The 16,004-nt window shown below is 52.8% G+C and overlaps 1 protein-coding gene across 1 annotated transcript in view; it reads left to right on the top strand.

Annotated features, from left to right (window-relative positions):
* The first annotated feature begins 876 nt into the window (after positions 1-876).
* NIN (ninein) overlaps positions 877-16,004 on the top strand; it is a 66,006-nt gene continuing 50,878 nt past the window's right edge. Inside the window, exons 1-3 of the mRNA XM_005140939.3 lie at positions 877-926; positions 6,229-6,432; positions 12,386-12,467. Coding sequence (XP_005140996.2) covers positions 6,250-6,432; positions 12,386-12,467 — 265 coding nt within the window. The 5' untranslated portion in view covers positions 877-926; positions 6,229-6,249. The remainder of the gene's footprint in view (positions 927-6,228; positions 6,433-12,385; positions 12,468-16,004) is intronic.

The raw sequence follows: 16,004 nt of genomic DNA, 5'->3' as shown, positions 1-16,004 counted from the left end.
AGCCGTCCGCCTCGGCGCGGGGCGCTACCGGTACCGGGCACGGGGCGGGACCGGGTGGTGCCTGCGGGGCCCCGCTGCACAACGGCCGCCAGTCGCTCCCGCCCCAGGGCCGCCCCGCACCCCCGGAGCCGCCCCTACTTCCTGACCCAATAAACGCCGCTGCATTTGAACGCGGCGCCGCCTCTTTTCCATTTCGTTCAATTCCGCTCTCTTCGCAACGCTCCGGCGCGCCGGAGGCATCGGCACCTGCACCGGGTGAGCCGGGGAGGGGAGCGGGGCCGCACTGTCGGGGGTGGGGACACACCGGAGCACCGCGGTAGAGGGGTCCACCGAGCCCCGGAGCTGGAGGGGGGGAGGCTCTGACCGCCGCCGGTCCCTCCTCCGCGGGCGGTGCTGGGGCCCAGCCCGCCCCTTTCAGCCGTGTGCGCAGGGCGCCGGGTCGGGGCGGCGGGGTCGGGGGGAGCCGGTAAGGTGGATGCGAGGGGAGAGTTGAGGGGTGCTGGGGAAGGGAAAGGGGTCCCGTAGTCGGAGGGGGCGATGTGGTGATGGGGTTTTGAGGAGTGGGGGAGCCGCGGCAAAATCATCGCGGCCTCGGCAGTGGGGACCTCCGCACTGGTGGCAGCGGCACCGGTGGCAGAACCCTATCCCGGGGTGCACCCCTGTCCCCGGACAGCTGGCTTTGATGGCTGAGCGTGCTGTCAAATGATTTACTGGTATTTGGGTGCTCTGAACGCCCCAAAATGCTGGGAATGGGAGCCGGTATTGGCCCAGTTCTCTCCGGGTATGAGAAGCAGCAGGCTGAGGCTGGAGAAATTTGTAACAGCAGTTGTTTTGTCGTAGGCGAAGTTCCCGCTGTCACCAAGGCGGCAGACAGCATCTGCTGTCTGGCTGCAAGCCGTGGGCCCCATCACCTCTGGCGCATCCGGGTAAGGATAGGGTTGAGGCTATGAAACCCAAACCCGCAGACCGGGGGTGTCAGCCCCCAGAGCAGGGTGCACCCGGGGTTTGCCGCGCAAGTGGGTGTCAGTTTGGGGGTGTGTGTGTGTGTTTATCCTGCCCATCTTTCCCATCTGTTCACCAAAACAGGGATGATGGCAAAGGTCCAGTCCCTGCGGTGTGATGGGTGCATGACATTACCGCCGTGATTCAGCATGGACCGGGTTTATTGGAGCCAGCATGGGGCTGAGCTCCGCAGGAATTATGGAGCCAGTGTACCACTGACTTCCTGGTGTTCGAGGTACCACTGGTTAAATTGCCAGCTCGCTTTGTTTACTTCTGAAATTACCAGCTTTGTGCCTCTACCTTGGGCTTTATAGAACTCAGGCTCCCGCAACTCCAGCCGGGTTTGCAAAACCAAACCAGATGGGTGCATTGTTTTTCTTTATGGAGGGGAAGGCTGCTGATTGAAAGGCCCTATTACAATGCAAATACCCGGGTGGTGTGAATATTCAAAACGCTGCCTTCTTTTGAAGCTCTTTACATAAATCGATAGTGCTTTATATGCCATCGATGTTTTGCTAATCTGGAGTGGAGGTTGGTTAACAGAATCTCCTTTCCCTGCCAGCTTTGGAGGGTTTGTGTGTGTTTTGGGGAGCACGGTGAGATGTGGCATTGAGGTGCAAAGCAGCCAGTGCCAAAAAATTATGGCTATGCTCAATGGGGAGGAGGAACCGCCAGCTGTAAAGTTCGACTTCAGTTGTGACCCTTGAAGAGTCGGGTGTGCTGTCAAGTGATTTACTGATACTTGGGTGCTTCATTGACCTTTTGGGTTTTGTTTTTCCCCTTCTCCTTGGTTTCTTGGTGTCACTCTTTGTGGATGGGTGTTGCAGGGTGGACTGAGTTCAGAAATCACCTTGACACAGGCAGTGGTGTGGTGGGGTTGTGTGTGCACTGAGTGAATTGCTGCAGCTGCCATGGATGAGATGGTTCATTAGGGGAAAGAGATAATGAGCTAGATGAGACAACCTCAGCTCTGAGTTTCCATCAAGGGCTTAAGGGTCTGCTTTTGGTGGCTGATGGGCGTCTTGTCATAAATCCTGCCATTAAAAATTGGGGTCCTGGTGTTTTTTTGCCAGTTGTGTTCACATCATCCTAGTTGGCACAAGTGCAGGGAGAAAAACAAGTTGCTTTTAACCTGCTCACACCTGGCCTTTCCTCTTCAGCATGGGGTGGATGCCAGGTTACATCCTGGGGAGTGGGTGCTCATGTTTTGGAGGTGGCCACATGATTCTGCTCTGTTGGGCACTGCCTGCTTCTAATTGCCAGACCCTCATTTGAGTTGAGGTAATCAAGTAAGTAGGAGCAAAGCAGCATTTTCCATGCTGTCTCTTGAAGATTACTTGTTCCAGACTGCTGCCTTCCGTGGAGGGCTGGTTGGAATGGCGGCAGGGTAGCCCATAGCTGATGGCAGCCCAAGAAGGCATTTGGGCAGAGCATCTCTAAAATCCCCAGCTTGTGCCATTGAGCAGCTTGCATGAATGCTGTTTACATTAATACTGTTTTGCACCAAAAAAGGCATTGTGCTAATTGTGGTGTTTTTCCTTGATGGTGCCATTGATTGGCCAGGTAATCTGTGTCTTCACTGGTTGGAAGCTGAAGCTTTAAGCTTAATATTGATTCCAGGAATTTAATATGCCAAGTGGTAGTTCCTGCTTATGCCTATACTGCGTTAAATTTAGCTGCAAATTCAGTCGTATCAGGCCCCCACATTGTGTGCTGTGAAGGTTATCTGGCTCTCAGGAGGGGGTGGATTTAAAGGAAGGAAGGAAAGAAATGCTGGTGAAAACTTCATCTTCTCATCATCCCTGAGTGCTGTGCTTCTAGGGACTTGTAGGGAGAACAGGAATAAACAACAATGTGGTTATGACTCCAAGCAGTTCTCCTAAGCCTGCACCTTCCTGTGCTGTCTGCTCAAGCCATTCATTTGGGGAGACTTAACGTGACACAGAAGGGCAGCTATAAACGTGAACAAAGTGATGCCCTATGTAGGGACTGGGGAGCCCCCACTCATCTGCTGCTCACCCCTATTATCCTGCCGGGTGTGGGCTGCCCTTCTGCATCTCAGCTGCTGGCCCATGTGCAGTGGAGATGAAAGGCTGGGGTTTAATTCGGGCTTTGTGTGCCTCTTGTGCTCCTCCTCCCCCCCCCTCCCCCCCTTAGCCCTTTCTCCGTTGCCAGTCTCCCATCCCTTACCCTACAGGGCAGCTCCAGTGCACTGGTGCAGAGGGTGGCTGTGTGCTGGGGCTCTGATGCCACTGACCTCATTATTTTGACTGCTGGATGATGCCAGGCAGCCTGTGAGATCATCAGGTAGGAGGGTTGGGCTTTTCTTTCACCCCCCCCTCTCAAAGCGCTGCTGAATAATTCAGCTGGGAGTAGGCATCTTGGGTCACCTTGTGCAGCCGGCTTCCTGCTGGAGCTGGCTTCCTAAGATGGAGGTTGTGCAGGATGCGTGTGGGATCGCCTCGCTGCCAGCAGCTTGCCATTGTTGACTGACTGCAGGTAGGCAAAGAGCATTGTCATCCTTTATTTCTGATGCTTGTTATGCTGAAGGTATGGAATCCCCTCCCCGGGCTGCACGAGGGTGGCTGGGTCTCACTGAGCTTGTGTGGAACTCTGACCATCCCTCGCCATGGAAATATGTGAGGCTGGTGGGGCCAAAAACCTCACTGGGGCTGTAGGGCAGGTCTGCCCCAGGCAGGGACCATGCACCTGATGCTTTTCTCTTTTGGTAATTCTATTCTTCTTTTATGGGGTCCCCAGGGTCCTTCAGCCCATCTGGACTCATCTGGGGTAGGTTTTGGGGGCTGCTTGATGGTATGGCTCTGAGATAGTGTGATCCCAATATTCCAGCAGCATGGGTGCTTGGGGACATGTTGGGAGGTGGCATTTAGGCTTTCTGTGCTGTCTGACTGGGGGAACTGGTTCTAGTGGTGTGACAGTAGGGTCAGGTGCTGGAGAGGTCTCTGGCCAGGAGGTGGCTGACCCTGACGTAGCTCAGAAATGCCTGGGAAACTCCATGGGTCGATTTCACCTTTGCTGCAGGCTCAGCTGTGAGCTCTGGATTGGGCAGGGCTTTCCTAATGCTGGTACCCAGCAACAGTATGAAGCCCCATGTGTGCTGAGCTACGGGTGTGGGTGGGAAATGGGATTGCTGGCTTGAGAACAGAAAGCAGTTTGTTGCCTTCCTTCTGCTAGCAAGCACTTGAGGTTTTGGGTGCTGACAACTCCTCTGTGCCCTGAGCTGAATGCAAATGCATTTGTATCTTCACCTCTTCCCACAGTGCTTGAGTGCTTTGCTAAAGCAGCTCAAGCGGTGGGGGGGGGGGGGGGGGGGGGGGGGGGGGGGGGGAGAGGCTGTAAACCAGGGGACACCAAGGGTTTGAGACTCATGGAGTGATGGGATGGGGGTGGGATTGTGTCCACTCTCTTGAGATGTTCTGTGATGCTGCCATCCTTGCCCATGTCAGCAAGGGAGGAAGGACAGCCAGGCTGGGCTATTTCTGTCCTGTGGACGCTGCATGCTGCTTGATACCAGCCTTGCATCCCTCAGCAGGCACAGGAATCTGGTGCTGCTCTGCTCTGTCATCTGCTTCTGGCTGGCAAAATCAAGGATGCAGCTGCTGCAGTGCTGCCCTGGATGTTTCCCACTTATCCAGCCACATTGGACAGGCTTTTCTAATTGCCTCTCTGCCATGGAGTCCTTGTGTGAGCTGATGTGATGGCTCATGATGTTCTAGAAGATCAGTGTTCCTCAAGGCTGCGGTAGTGGACAGGGTGTGAAATCAGGCTGTACCTTGTAGTTGGGGCAGCTTCACTTGTTCTGGGATGTCTGTGAGCACTGTCAGTGACACAGGCAGCTGCAGGCACCCTGCGATGCTAAGAGGGATAGTGGGAGGTGGCAGCTCCATAGCAGGGCTGAACATCGAGGGGGTTTGGATCAGGTCTCCTCTTTAAGAAATCTGGATGAGACAACCTGCAGCAGCATTGGCAAAACAAAGCTCACGCAGAGACCTGGCTGGCTCTTGTGTGATGCTCTGAGGCTGGCTGAGCATCCTGGGGTACCCAGTTGTGTTCTTGGGGCACTGGGTCCCTGCAATGCCTATTGCCACTTGCTGCACCCTGTCGATGATGGCTGCAGTACCTGTATGTGTCTGCTGCTGTGGCTGTGCATGCCAGGGCTGTGTCATGGCACTGGGTTATGCTGCTGCTGCATTAAGCCAGTGGGGAGCCAGGCAGCCAGGCTGGGTAATGAGATGACAGCTGAATCCTTCATTTCAGACAGGAAATCTCCCTCCCTGTTCCCTGCCAGAACAGTTCCTGGGGCTGTGATGCTCTGGTTAGCAATGGGATGAGAGAGATGAGAAACTGTTGACTTGGAGGGAAGGGTAAAGCTCTTGGGCAAGTGGTAAGGAAACCACCTTGCTAGTGCAGGAGACCAGGTATGTTTCAGCTGCCTCTACGCTGGGCTCAGCTCTGCTCTGGGGCTGCATTTGCTGCCATCCTAGCAGTGTCCCCTGTCAAACAGCTCTTTGCCTTCAGACAGGGTTTGATGTGAAGTACCTGAAGGAGAGCAGTGCCATGGGACTGGGTAGTGATGCAGCGGGGACATGCTGGGGTTGTGGAGGAAAGCAGAGATGCTGCACACTGGCATCAACAGGGCTGATAGTGTGTTGGGGCTCCCTGATGTCAGGCCAGCATCAAAATGAGCATATTTGGCACAAGGATGTGTTTTGTGTTCATGGAGGTGGGTGCATATGGTGGCTGGCTCACTTAGAGTGGTTGGGGTGGGGGCAGAGGCAGTGGTTGGGGTCTCTTGCCCTCCCTTCTGCAGGTGGAGAGCCCCATGCTTTCCTCCCTGCCACTGGTGAGCTGTGGCTGCTGGGATCATTGTTTATCTTCTCGTTAAGGTGGGCAAAGCATCACCTGTAACACCTGGGAATGAGAAGGGCTCAAGGGAGCAATTTTCCCCTGCAGCTCCTCAGCTATTCCAGCTGAGACACTAATGGAGACAGTGTGGGGTGGCTCTGCAGGCTTGTCCCCTTGGTCTCTCTGCTGTGCAACTCCTTCCTTCACCTGGTGGGATGGAAGAGGTTGTAGCAGTGGTAGAGCGCTAGGTTCACTCACTGCAAACAGCCTCATGGGCTGCCTCTGTACCAGCCCTTGGGGATTTTAGACTGTGCTGTGGGCGCAGTGGTTGATGTTAACTGGCCCCATCTCTCCCTGCAGGTCAGTGTGGCAGGCTATGGGATGGATGAAGCTGAGCAGGACCAGTATGAAGCTCGCCTCAAGGAGCTCTTTGACAGCTTTGACAGCACAGGCACAGGGTCCCTGGGGCAGGAGGAGCTCACTGACCTCTGCCATGTGCTGCACCTGGAGGAGGTAGCCCCGGCGCTGCAGCAGACCCTCCTCCAAGACAACCTCCTAGGCAGGGTAAGTCTGGGGTGATGGTGGGGGACAATGGGGGGGCCTGGGGAAAGGCAGTGGCAGGCAGCTGCTCCTGTGTGCATGGGAGGGTGATGGAAAGAGGCTGAATGTCTGTAACCTGTGAATGTCCAGCATTCCTGAGGCTCTGGGGCTGCAGGAATGGCAGTGTCTGTTGGTCTGTTCAGCAGGGTTGGGCGCTGGGCAGCTTCTGGGAGGGGGATTAGTGATAACAGGGAAGGAAACTGCTCACTGGTGTCTTCCCTGACTGGAAGTGTTGTGCACTCTCAAAAACAGCAACTGTATGTTTAGCCTTGCATGCCAGTGTTGTGCTGATGCAGTGTGTTGTCCCAGTGTCCAAGGCTAAACAGGGTGTTGGGTCCCTGCTGCCCTCACACTGGTGCTGGTGCTGAGCCCAGCACATGCTTGTTAACATTGTGTATGTGCCCCCAGCACTGGTTAGTGCTGCTTCTGGCCTAGGTCATCTCCCCAAACCAGCTCACCAAGTGCTTGCACAAACTGCAGGGCTGGGGAGCTACAGCCGGGACTTGAGCCTGTGATTTACCTTGACTTGAGCTGTAGTTAAACTGGTGGAGCCACATGCAGTTATGCACGTTTCTCTGAAGAAGAGGCTATTGTCTAACACTGGCAGTTGCTGGCTGAGCCACCTTTGTCTGTCACCTGGTTTTGGGAACCAATGGCTTCTTCTGCAGGGCTGCAGCATCCCACCAGCTTGCAGAGGGGAGCTGTGGCCAGTGAGCACACGGTGCTTTCCAAAATGACTTTTTCAGTTGTGGTTATACCTTTATAGAGTTAAATGCCAGGTTGTTGAGAAGGAAGCTGCTTGCCCTTGGGAGGACCTCCATGTTCAGCATGGATGTCCTTGTGTTTGTGCATTATCTCTTTCCCGGCGCACTGTGCTCAGAGAGTGTTGGATGCTTCCCGCAAAATCAGCCTGAAATCCCATCACTGCTTACTAATATCAGGAAATGCAGAGCAGGCAGTTAGGGCTGTCAATAGACATGAGCTAAGCAGCCATCCCAGCTCCAGTTTCCTATCAAACTGCAGCTTTCACAAAACAGCTCCTTTAATGAACAAAGCCTTCTCTTCCTTGCCTGCCCTTGGGCAGTAGCTCTTCTGCTGAGAGTGAGCAGTGCTGGAGTGTGGATGAATCCAGACAGAGGTTTCTGACCTTCGGAGTTGCAGTGTGGCACTTGCTTGTGCACTGGAGACTTTCTGTGCTGCTGGGACATCGTGAGCTTCTGCTGCTCAGATGCTGTTCTCTGGCTTTGCTGCTTGCAGGATAGTGGGGTAGAGGTGAAAGAAGAGCAGTAAGGAAGAGATGTGGTTGTCATGTCTTTTCAAGGCTAAAACAACAGTGCTCATCCCTGTGGCCTGCTCAGAGTGGGAGGAAAGCAAAGTTAAATGCTGTAAATGCTCAGCCCAGTGGCACCAAAAAGCTCCTTTTAAAGCATCCCAAGTGCTGATCATGCTTGCCCAGTCCCACCCAGGAACTCCATCCTTGTGACCTGTCCCATGGCACAAGACATCCTGAGGAGCATTTTTATTTCATTTCCCTGCTTTGTCTTGGGGGAATGGTTCTCGTTTACAACCTGTGACTTGAGTCACATCAGAAGAATCCATCTCCTGTGCTTCCTCCCATCTCCCTGGCATTTGTGCTTGTTAGCAGCAGCAATGGCCCATGTCTAAGCGCGAGCCTGACTTAATAGCTATCGAATCCTTTGGGTTTCCTAGGGAGCTCATTGGGAGGATATCAGCAAACATGTTGCTCCCTGAGTGCAGGCTCCGTGCACCTGCCCTGCCAGCTCCTTGCCGCAGATGGTCCCTCTGTGTGGTGGGAGCAGCCTTTGTTTGCCTTCACTTCCAGAGCCTGGGTTTTGTGGGAGGGCACTGGGAAGGGGGGCGGCGGAGGGACAGTTTTGTCTGCTGAGGGGCAACTCGGTGGGGCCACGTGCTTGCTTTTGTGTCAGGGGCTCTGCTCTGGGGATGAATGCTCCGTGGTGGGGCTGCTCAGTTGGACCAGGAGCTAAGCCAGCATCCCGGCAAGGGGCTGGATTTGCTGCATCCCCAGCACACTTGGTGTGATGCTGTGGGGATTAGCGGGTACGTGCTATCTCTGAGTTGCGGCGGGGGTGTGCACATCCTGCCCTGACTCGCAGCAGAGCCAAACCATCCCAGGACCGCTTTCCCCGTGCAATTGCCTGTGGAGGCAATGCAGTCACAGCAATTCCTGAGATTCTTTGGGGAGGCTGTTTCCTCTGGCCCCTCACACTTGACTGCAGGACTGAGAAGATATGCACAGGCATGTCCTTCTTGTCTGGCCTCCAAGAGGTTTTGCCCATTAATTAGCTAATGCAGAGGAGTGTCTTGGGGACGGTGCTCACAGGCTGCAGGATGACTGTGGTTATGTAATTTGTGAGGATGGGGAGAGTCAGGCACCTCCAGACCCTGCACAAGGACCATCCTCAAGCAGGGACAGGGAGTTCAGGTTTCACCCTGCCCTGGTGCTGTTGCATTAACAAGCCTGCAGCAAGGACAGTGTGGCATGGGGCTTTGCTTAGCTTGTAAGCTCCTTTTGATGCTTTGGCTGGTGACCTCTTGCAAAAATACTCCCTCTGAGCCAGCTGTGGTGCTGCTCTCCTTACATGCCGCATCTTTTTGCATGCCAGGCAGGAGACTTAGCTGCAAGTTTGCCCTGTTCCTGTGTCTTCCCCACCTGACATTTCCCTCTGCAACCATGTGGTTGCTGCTGCTAGAAGGGATTTGCAAGCATGGACAGGGCTTTGGGAAAAGGACTTTGCTTGAAGATCAAGGAGAGGGAGCACAAGGAGAGAAGACACCAATGCTGGTTTGCCCCAGAATCTGGGGTTGCAGACTGCTGCTTTGCATTCCAGGGACAAATAGTGAGAAGCAGCAGGTAGCTTGGCACATGCACGTTCTCTTTTTAGTGCTAATAAATCACAGCTTCATAGGAAACTTGCTTTAAAGCTGGTGTCGAGATTTCTCAAAGGTGCTGGGGTTGCTCAGTAGCTGGCAGCTTGGTTGGTCTCTGACTACTGTGGGGAAACCGGGCTGAGCTCGCTATGCCTGTGTTGGTGTATTAGTCTTGTTTGCCTCTGATTTACTTGTTCTTGGGGAAAACTCTCCTCTCTGGGCACTTCATGTGCCTGCAGCACTGTGCAGAACCCTGGTCTCTCTGTGGGGTTTGCCAGTATCTGTGTCCTGTCCCTGATCCATGACTCTTAGTTGGCACAAAGATGTTCCATGTCATTGCCTCCCAAGCTCTGTTGTGTTCAGGCTGGATTGGACTAGCCCTGCTGTTCAGGGCCCTTGTGAACAGATGCACAAGTTGGAATCTTGTCCAAATCTAGTCCAGCATATTGAAAATACTATTAAACTTCAAACACTGCGACAGTGTTTTGCTGGTATGCGCTTTCTGTCCTGTGTTTGTCAAGTTTTTGGGTTGTCTTCAGTGTCTGAGGCTGTTATCAATAAGTGGATGGTGCTTTGTGCAGTGCTCCTGTAGTTAGTGCTCTCCTCTCCAGGGCTGTTAACACCTGCCCTGTGGTGGGAATATTCTCTAAGCAAAACCCAAAGGTTGTTGCTGTAACTTGTGCCTGCCCGTCACATCCCTGGAAGTGCCCCTTGCACTTGTAGGGTGCCCATACTCCCCCTGGCATGGGCTCTCCAGGAAGGAGTGTGACTCTCTGTGCCAGCACATGAACGCTGGGGGTGTGCTGGCATCAAGTACATGAGGCTTTCTTTAAAACAGGAGTCACTGTAGTGTTTGTGGCTTTGCTGTCAGGCAAGCTGCCTTGCTTGGCTTGTTCTTGAGCACAGCTCTGATTTAAACAGTTGTATTTCTCTAAGTACTCTGTGTACACACATGCAACATCTGACCTCAGATGTATGCCACAGACACCTAACCTGGTCATCTGGTGTTGGTATAGGACAGAAACTTTCCTAAAGGAAAATACCCCCCTCTGTTATCTCGTGCTGCATCTCCAGAGTTGGGCTTGGCTGCTCAGAAGATGCTGTGGGACTCTCTGAGCCTGTTCAGGCACCGCTGTTAGGTCTCTCTGCTTCTGATTTGCATTTCAAATCCTGCTGTGTAGCTGACCAAGGCACTGGCATGGGCAGGGGGACTGGAGGTTGGACACCTCCTGCCCTGCAGCCTAATCTTCCACGGGCTCCTTTGGGCATTGTGGTCATGGCAAAATTGCTCCATAGCCTCGGTGCCAGAGCCATCTGTCCTGCGTGCAGCTGTGGCAGTGAGGGCTCAGCCCCCCTCCTGCCTTCCTCCCCTTCTTTAGTTCTTGGCAAACACAAGTTATGGGGCTTGTTAAGCAGAGCAGGTTACATGTCAGTGGTGCTGACTGCAGCTGCGTAGGTGGTTGTACTCATGGAGTGTGTTTGCACGAGTGATGCAAAGTGATTCTTACTTTATTTTTTTACTGCCATGAGGTCCCATTCAAACCCAGTGCCAGCACTCATCTGAGGACCAGCTGTATCTATCCCTGTGACTGTTGTCACTGTTCCGGAGGAGATCCCAGTGGAGGGGACCTGTTATTCAAACACCCTCATCTTTTATTCATGTTCATTTAGTCTAAATGTCAAGTTTTTTTAATCGGACAAATTCTCCTATCTCTGTAAAATGTCCTTTTGAAGTACACCAGTGTTTGGAAGTGAATGGTAGCGATTAGTATTCAGATGAAGGCATCCTCGAAAAGTTTCTTTGCTGAACATATTTCTAACTGTTTAATTACATGGGGAGCATGTGTTTTGAACCACAGAGATGATTTGCACCACATGAGGTGCAGTGTGAGGTACTCCCCTGTATGGGAGCCCATGGCTGAGCCCCCAGGTCCACTGTCATCCCCTGTCTGCCTGGGAGCATGATGTTCTTTTTTTGGGCTGGTTTGACCCCAAGAACAAGCTGGCAAACTTCAGACCTGACTTTGCTTCTAATGCTGCTCCCCCACAGCATTAGAATTCTCTCTGACTGCTCCTCATGCTGGATTCACAGCAGCAACTTTGCCAGCAAGGGCAACCGTGGTGGGTTCTTTAAATGAAGTCTCTTGTTCAGTGTAAAAATTCTCTCCAAGATTTATTTAGCTGAAAGGAATCATAGCAGCCAGCTTTGTCTCGCCACTGACCCATGTCAAATACCTTCCCCAGCTGTCCCTGGGTTCCTGTCCCCCACGGCTAGAATTGCTGACATTACCCAGCACAGCTGTGGAGGATGCTGTAGCCCCTTTGCAACTGCTCATAGTGGTGAGGCAGGAGGCTTTCTAGGAAGACAGATGGGAAAGGGTGGGGGGGAAGGCCCCAGTGGTAGGATCATCCCTGCTCGTGTTTTCCATAGCCATGCTCCACACGTGGTTTTTCCATTCCAGCCCTTTTGGAGCTACAACAGGCTGGAGCAACAGGCTGGGGCTGCCCTGGAAAAAGGACACTGCCATCCACTTCAAAAAAGTGGTTTCTGAAGCTTTAGTAGGGCAGTGGAGCATTTCCACAGCTGAATAACTCATCCCTGGTCAGAACTGGTATCTCACTGTAGGAGCTACTGGCCCTGGCCAGGTCATCCCAAGCAGTGGAGATGCTCCCTGGTCCTGGGGATGTATTATTTCATTGTCTTCCTTGTAAGAAAAACCCAACCAATGCATTAAAGCAGTTGCTGTGAGCCATTCTGTGGTAGCAGTCATTTTTCCACATGTTCAGAGATGCTGGTTGTGTCTTTGTGTGTCATTTCCCCAGGCCCCAAGTCTGAGGTGCAGTCTTGTCCCTTGCTGAGGTGGTTGGCAGATTCAGGCATGCGCTTGTCTCAGTGTGGTGGGCTGATTGCTTTGCATTGCTGCCTGTCTTAATGATGGATTATTAGCATGATATTTAATTTTCTGCACCAGTTGATTTCTTCCTTTCTTCCTTTTTCCCCCCACAGGTCCACTTTGATCAATTTAAAGAAGCACTTATCCTCATCTTATCCAGAACCCTGTCAAATGAAGAGCACTTCCAAGAACCAGGTAAATACTGAATTATCTAAACCAGTCCATTTTTCTTTGGCAAAGCAGACATGGGTGGCTGTTACAGAGGAGCTTAGAAGAGAAAGTGCTTCTTAGGTGCTAAAGTAGGCTCTTCTGCTTGGATGCCCAGACCTGGGGAGAGTGAAGAGTTAAGGTCTGTTATGGAGCCTTCTACAAAAGCATTTTCTGAGCTATTAGATATTTATATCCCATTAGCATGATCTGAATGCCTGGAGAGGCACGTGATGTCTCTGTGCAGACCCCTAACAGCACTTCAGATACTCAAGACATCTCAAGGCTGCTAAAATGTGCTGAGGTCTCTCTATCCCATAACACTGCCAATGGCCAAGGATGCTTTGGGTGCTCTCCAGCTGCAGCAGATAGTTAGGGGCAGGCAACCAAATGGCCACTTTATTGCTGGGGGTGCTTTTTGCCCAGCCAGGGCTGGCACATCCCCTTGCCCTCCACTCGAGTGCTTCAGTTCTGCAGTGGTGTGATGTGGCACAGGAGCCCCAGCTCAGCAGAAGGCCTGAGCCAGCGGTAGCTGCTGTGCTCCTGCTGTGCCTCTGAGGGGCTGCTGGTGGGGTCTGTCTTGGGGGACAGCAGTGCCTTGCTGGAAACCTGTGCTGGCTTTGGGTGCTGCTCTTTGTTGTGAAGGTTGTAAGGGGAAGCTCTCTACAAGATTTCCTCCTGGAGATGGGCTGCTCGATGCAGAAATACCCCCGTGTCTAGCGCTGATTTGCATTATTTTTCTTTAAAGTCTGTACTGTTTCCTTGTGTCTGAGGTGAGCAGGGTGAGCTCAGCCCTGTAAGCAGTTAACTCTGAGGTGTCTGTTTCTCTCAGGGTTCTGAACAAGACAAGCCCTCTGACAAACCAAGCTGGGGCTGGTTGGAGAAACAGTGGCTGCTGCTGTTCCTCGCTGTCCTGGTTTTTATCTTGCTTTGTTTCAATGTGCCTTGAAAAATGTAGCTTTTTAAGACCAGGAAATGGGGTCACAGGCTTGGTGTGCCCCCTTGTTTGTGCATGTGGGCTGGTAGTGCTGGGAGCACTGGGGAGCTGTGGGGTGAGGGCTGAGGCCCTGTGGCTCCAGCTGGAGCTGGGGGGCTGCGGTCTGCCTGCTGTCACACCTGTATGTAAATCCTTAATCCTGCCTTTGGAGCAGCAGGGCTGTGAAATCCCCAAGGGAAGAGACAGTTTAGCAAGGATGGAGAGGGGAAACTCCAGGTTTTCTCTCCTGGAGCATCAATCTCAGCTGGAGCATCCTCCACTGGAGAGCTCAGCCTCTCAGCAAAATTACAGCTCCCCCATTAAACAGGCTGCAAAAACCGCAGGGCCCAAGAGATGCAATTGATGGATTACTTTTATTTTCCACCCCTCATTTCCAAAGCTCTTAATGCTTAGAGGGAGGTGGGCGATGACAGCACTTGCACCTGGCATCCCTTAATGCAGTTTCCCAGCACAGGTCAGTAGATGCTCAGGAGCAAGGGGGGAGTCTCACCGATGCCTGGCAAGAGGTCAGGTCTGCTGTGATCCCTTCCAGCCCCTCAGAGAGGAGCTGGCACAGAACAGGAGGCAGTCCCAGCACCCCAGTGAACCAGAACTAATCCAGCACTCTGCATTTATTGGGGAATCGTGGCTGAGAAGCTCCGGCTTGATTTAAATATAAATAAATCTTCCAGAAAGGGCTAAATTGGGGGTTATTGCAGGGAAATTACAAATGCAGCTGGCAAGAGGCTGTGTTGGAGCTGGAGAGCCCTCCTTGGGGACATGTTTGTCAGCTGGGTCTTGCATGGCAGGTAATCAAAGGACATGCAGTGCAGGTAGGGAGCCTGCACCAGGCAGGCCTGGGAGGCATTCATTTTTAATGCGTTTTGACAGGTTGGTTAACGCCAAAGTCTTTGCTGCTTTTAATTTAGATCAAACTTGAGATTTGGAGAACAAGCTGCTTTGTGCTGTTGGTGTCAAACTGTCAGAGACTCTGGAAGCGCTGGTGTTCCAGCCCGCCCCGGGCTCAGCAAAAATTGAGTTAAGAGCCTCAAATCATATAATTTAAATGAAAATTTAATTTGGGGAGTGGGGGAGGCACACAGATCTCAAAGCTGTTTGCTGCATCTGCAGTTTGCTCTGCAAGGAAGTGCCTCTGTACCTTCAGGTGGTTTTATCCAGGGACTTTGGTGATCGTAAGGCCCCCCCAGGGACAGTTGGAGGTCTTGTGTCTTTGATCTCCAAACAGCCTGTGGAAACTGGCAAGGGGACCCGACAGGGGAAAGCATCCTTGTCCCTGTGGGTGCCGTGCAGCTTGCTCAGGGAGGGTGGTTTGGAACAAGGAACTTCTGGATGATGGGGCAGCCTCTGGGGTCATGGTGGGACATACAGGTTGGGGACATGAAACCAAAACTACTGTGGGATGCAAAAGCAGTTCCTGCAGAAGTGACTGATGGGGTTTTCCTTTTTTTGGGGGGGGGGGGAAGCAGTCAGGCTTGCAGAGAGCAGCTGATGTATTTGTTTTGGAGTGGTTTTATTCTTGACAGAGAAGCTAAACTCCCTTTCTGAAGGGAAGGCTGCCAGGAGGATGGTCCTGATGTGCTGCAGGCACTTTGCCTGTGAAGCAGCCCTGAAAACCAAGGCAGGCAGAGTTCCCAGCGCTGCTGTCATCAGTTCCATCCCTTTGAGGATGTGGGGTCAGACCCAGCTGTGTGGGTGTGGGGTGTGGGGACAGACCCAGCTGCAAACCTGGGCATCAGCCAGTCTGGCAGACCCCAGCTCTGCTGGGAGGTGGAATGGCTGGGCAGAGGGATGGGGGAAATGCTGGGAAAAGCAAAGAAAGGCCTGAATGTTCTTAAAATAGTGCTTGGTTTAGTGTTTATTTTAGTGACCGCTGGGGAGACAGACCTACCACCCCCAGCAGCACCTTGTGCAGAGATAGCCTGGATTGCTGTGGTTAGATGTTCTGGAGAGATGCTGCTGCAGGGCTAGGGGTGAGCCTGCTCCTTCAGGGAGCCCTGGGCTGGGGGCTGCTGCTGCTCTTTGTCCATGGGCCACTGTAGCAGTGAGGGGGGCCTGGGGACAATAAAATAGATTTAAGGGTTTGGAAAGAAAAGAAACAAAACAGTTCTGTGGATGATCAGGAGGGAAATCAGGCAAATAAAAAGTCAGCTCTGTGTGTTGTGGAAGCCCGGATAGGAAAGGATTACCAGGGTGGAGCACAGGATTACAGGAACACCCAGGACAAATTAAAGAGCAGCTTGACACCATCCTTGCTGCGGTCATGAGGGGCTGTTGGGATGTTGTCTTCCTAGCACATGGAGACAACAGAACTGCCCTTCAGAAGAGTATCTGGTGGGATGATGCTCTTGCAGGAATCCCTTCCACAGGCAAAAGATGGCTCACATGGCTTCAGAGGTCTGGCTCCTGCTCCACAAGCAGACCACGGTAGGGACAGGTATAAAACCAGTGTCACTGTCCAGACAGGGTGACCTAGGCACAGGTGATGCCTCTGGGCTGAAATGCATTGATGTGGGGCTGTGGTGCCCAGC

This window comes from Melopsittacus undulatus, chromosome 4 (assembly GCF_012275295.1).
Source record: "Melopsittacus undulatus isolate bMelUnd1 chromosome 4, bMelUnd1.mat.Z, whole genome shotgun sequence".
Lineage (NCBI taxonomy): Eukaryota > Metazoa > Chordata > Aves > Psittaciformes > Psittaculidae > Melopsittacus > Melopsittacus undulatus.
Note: the sequence above shows the minus strand (reverse complement) of the source record. Positions and strands in the feature narration are given on the sequence as shown.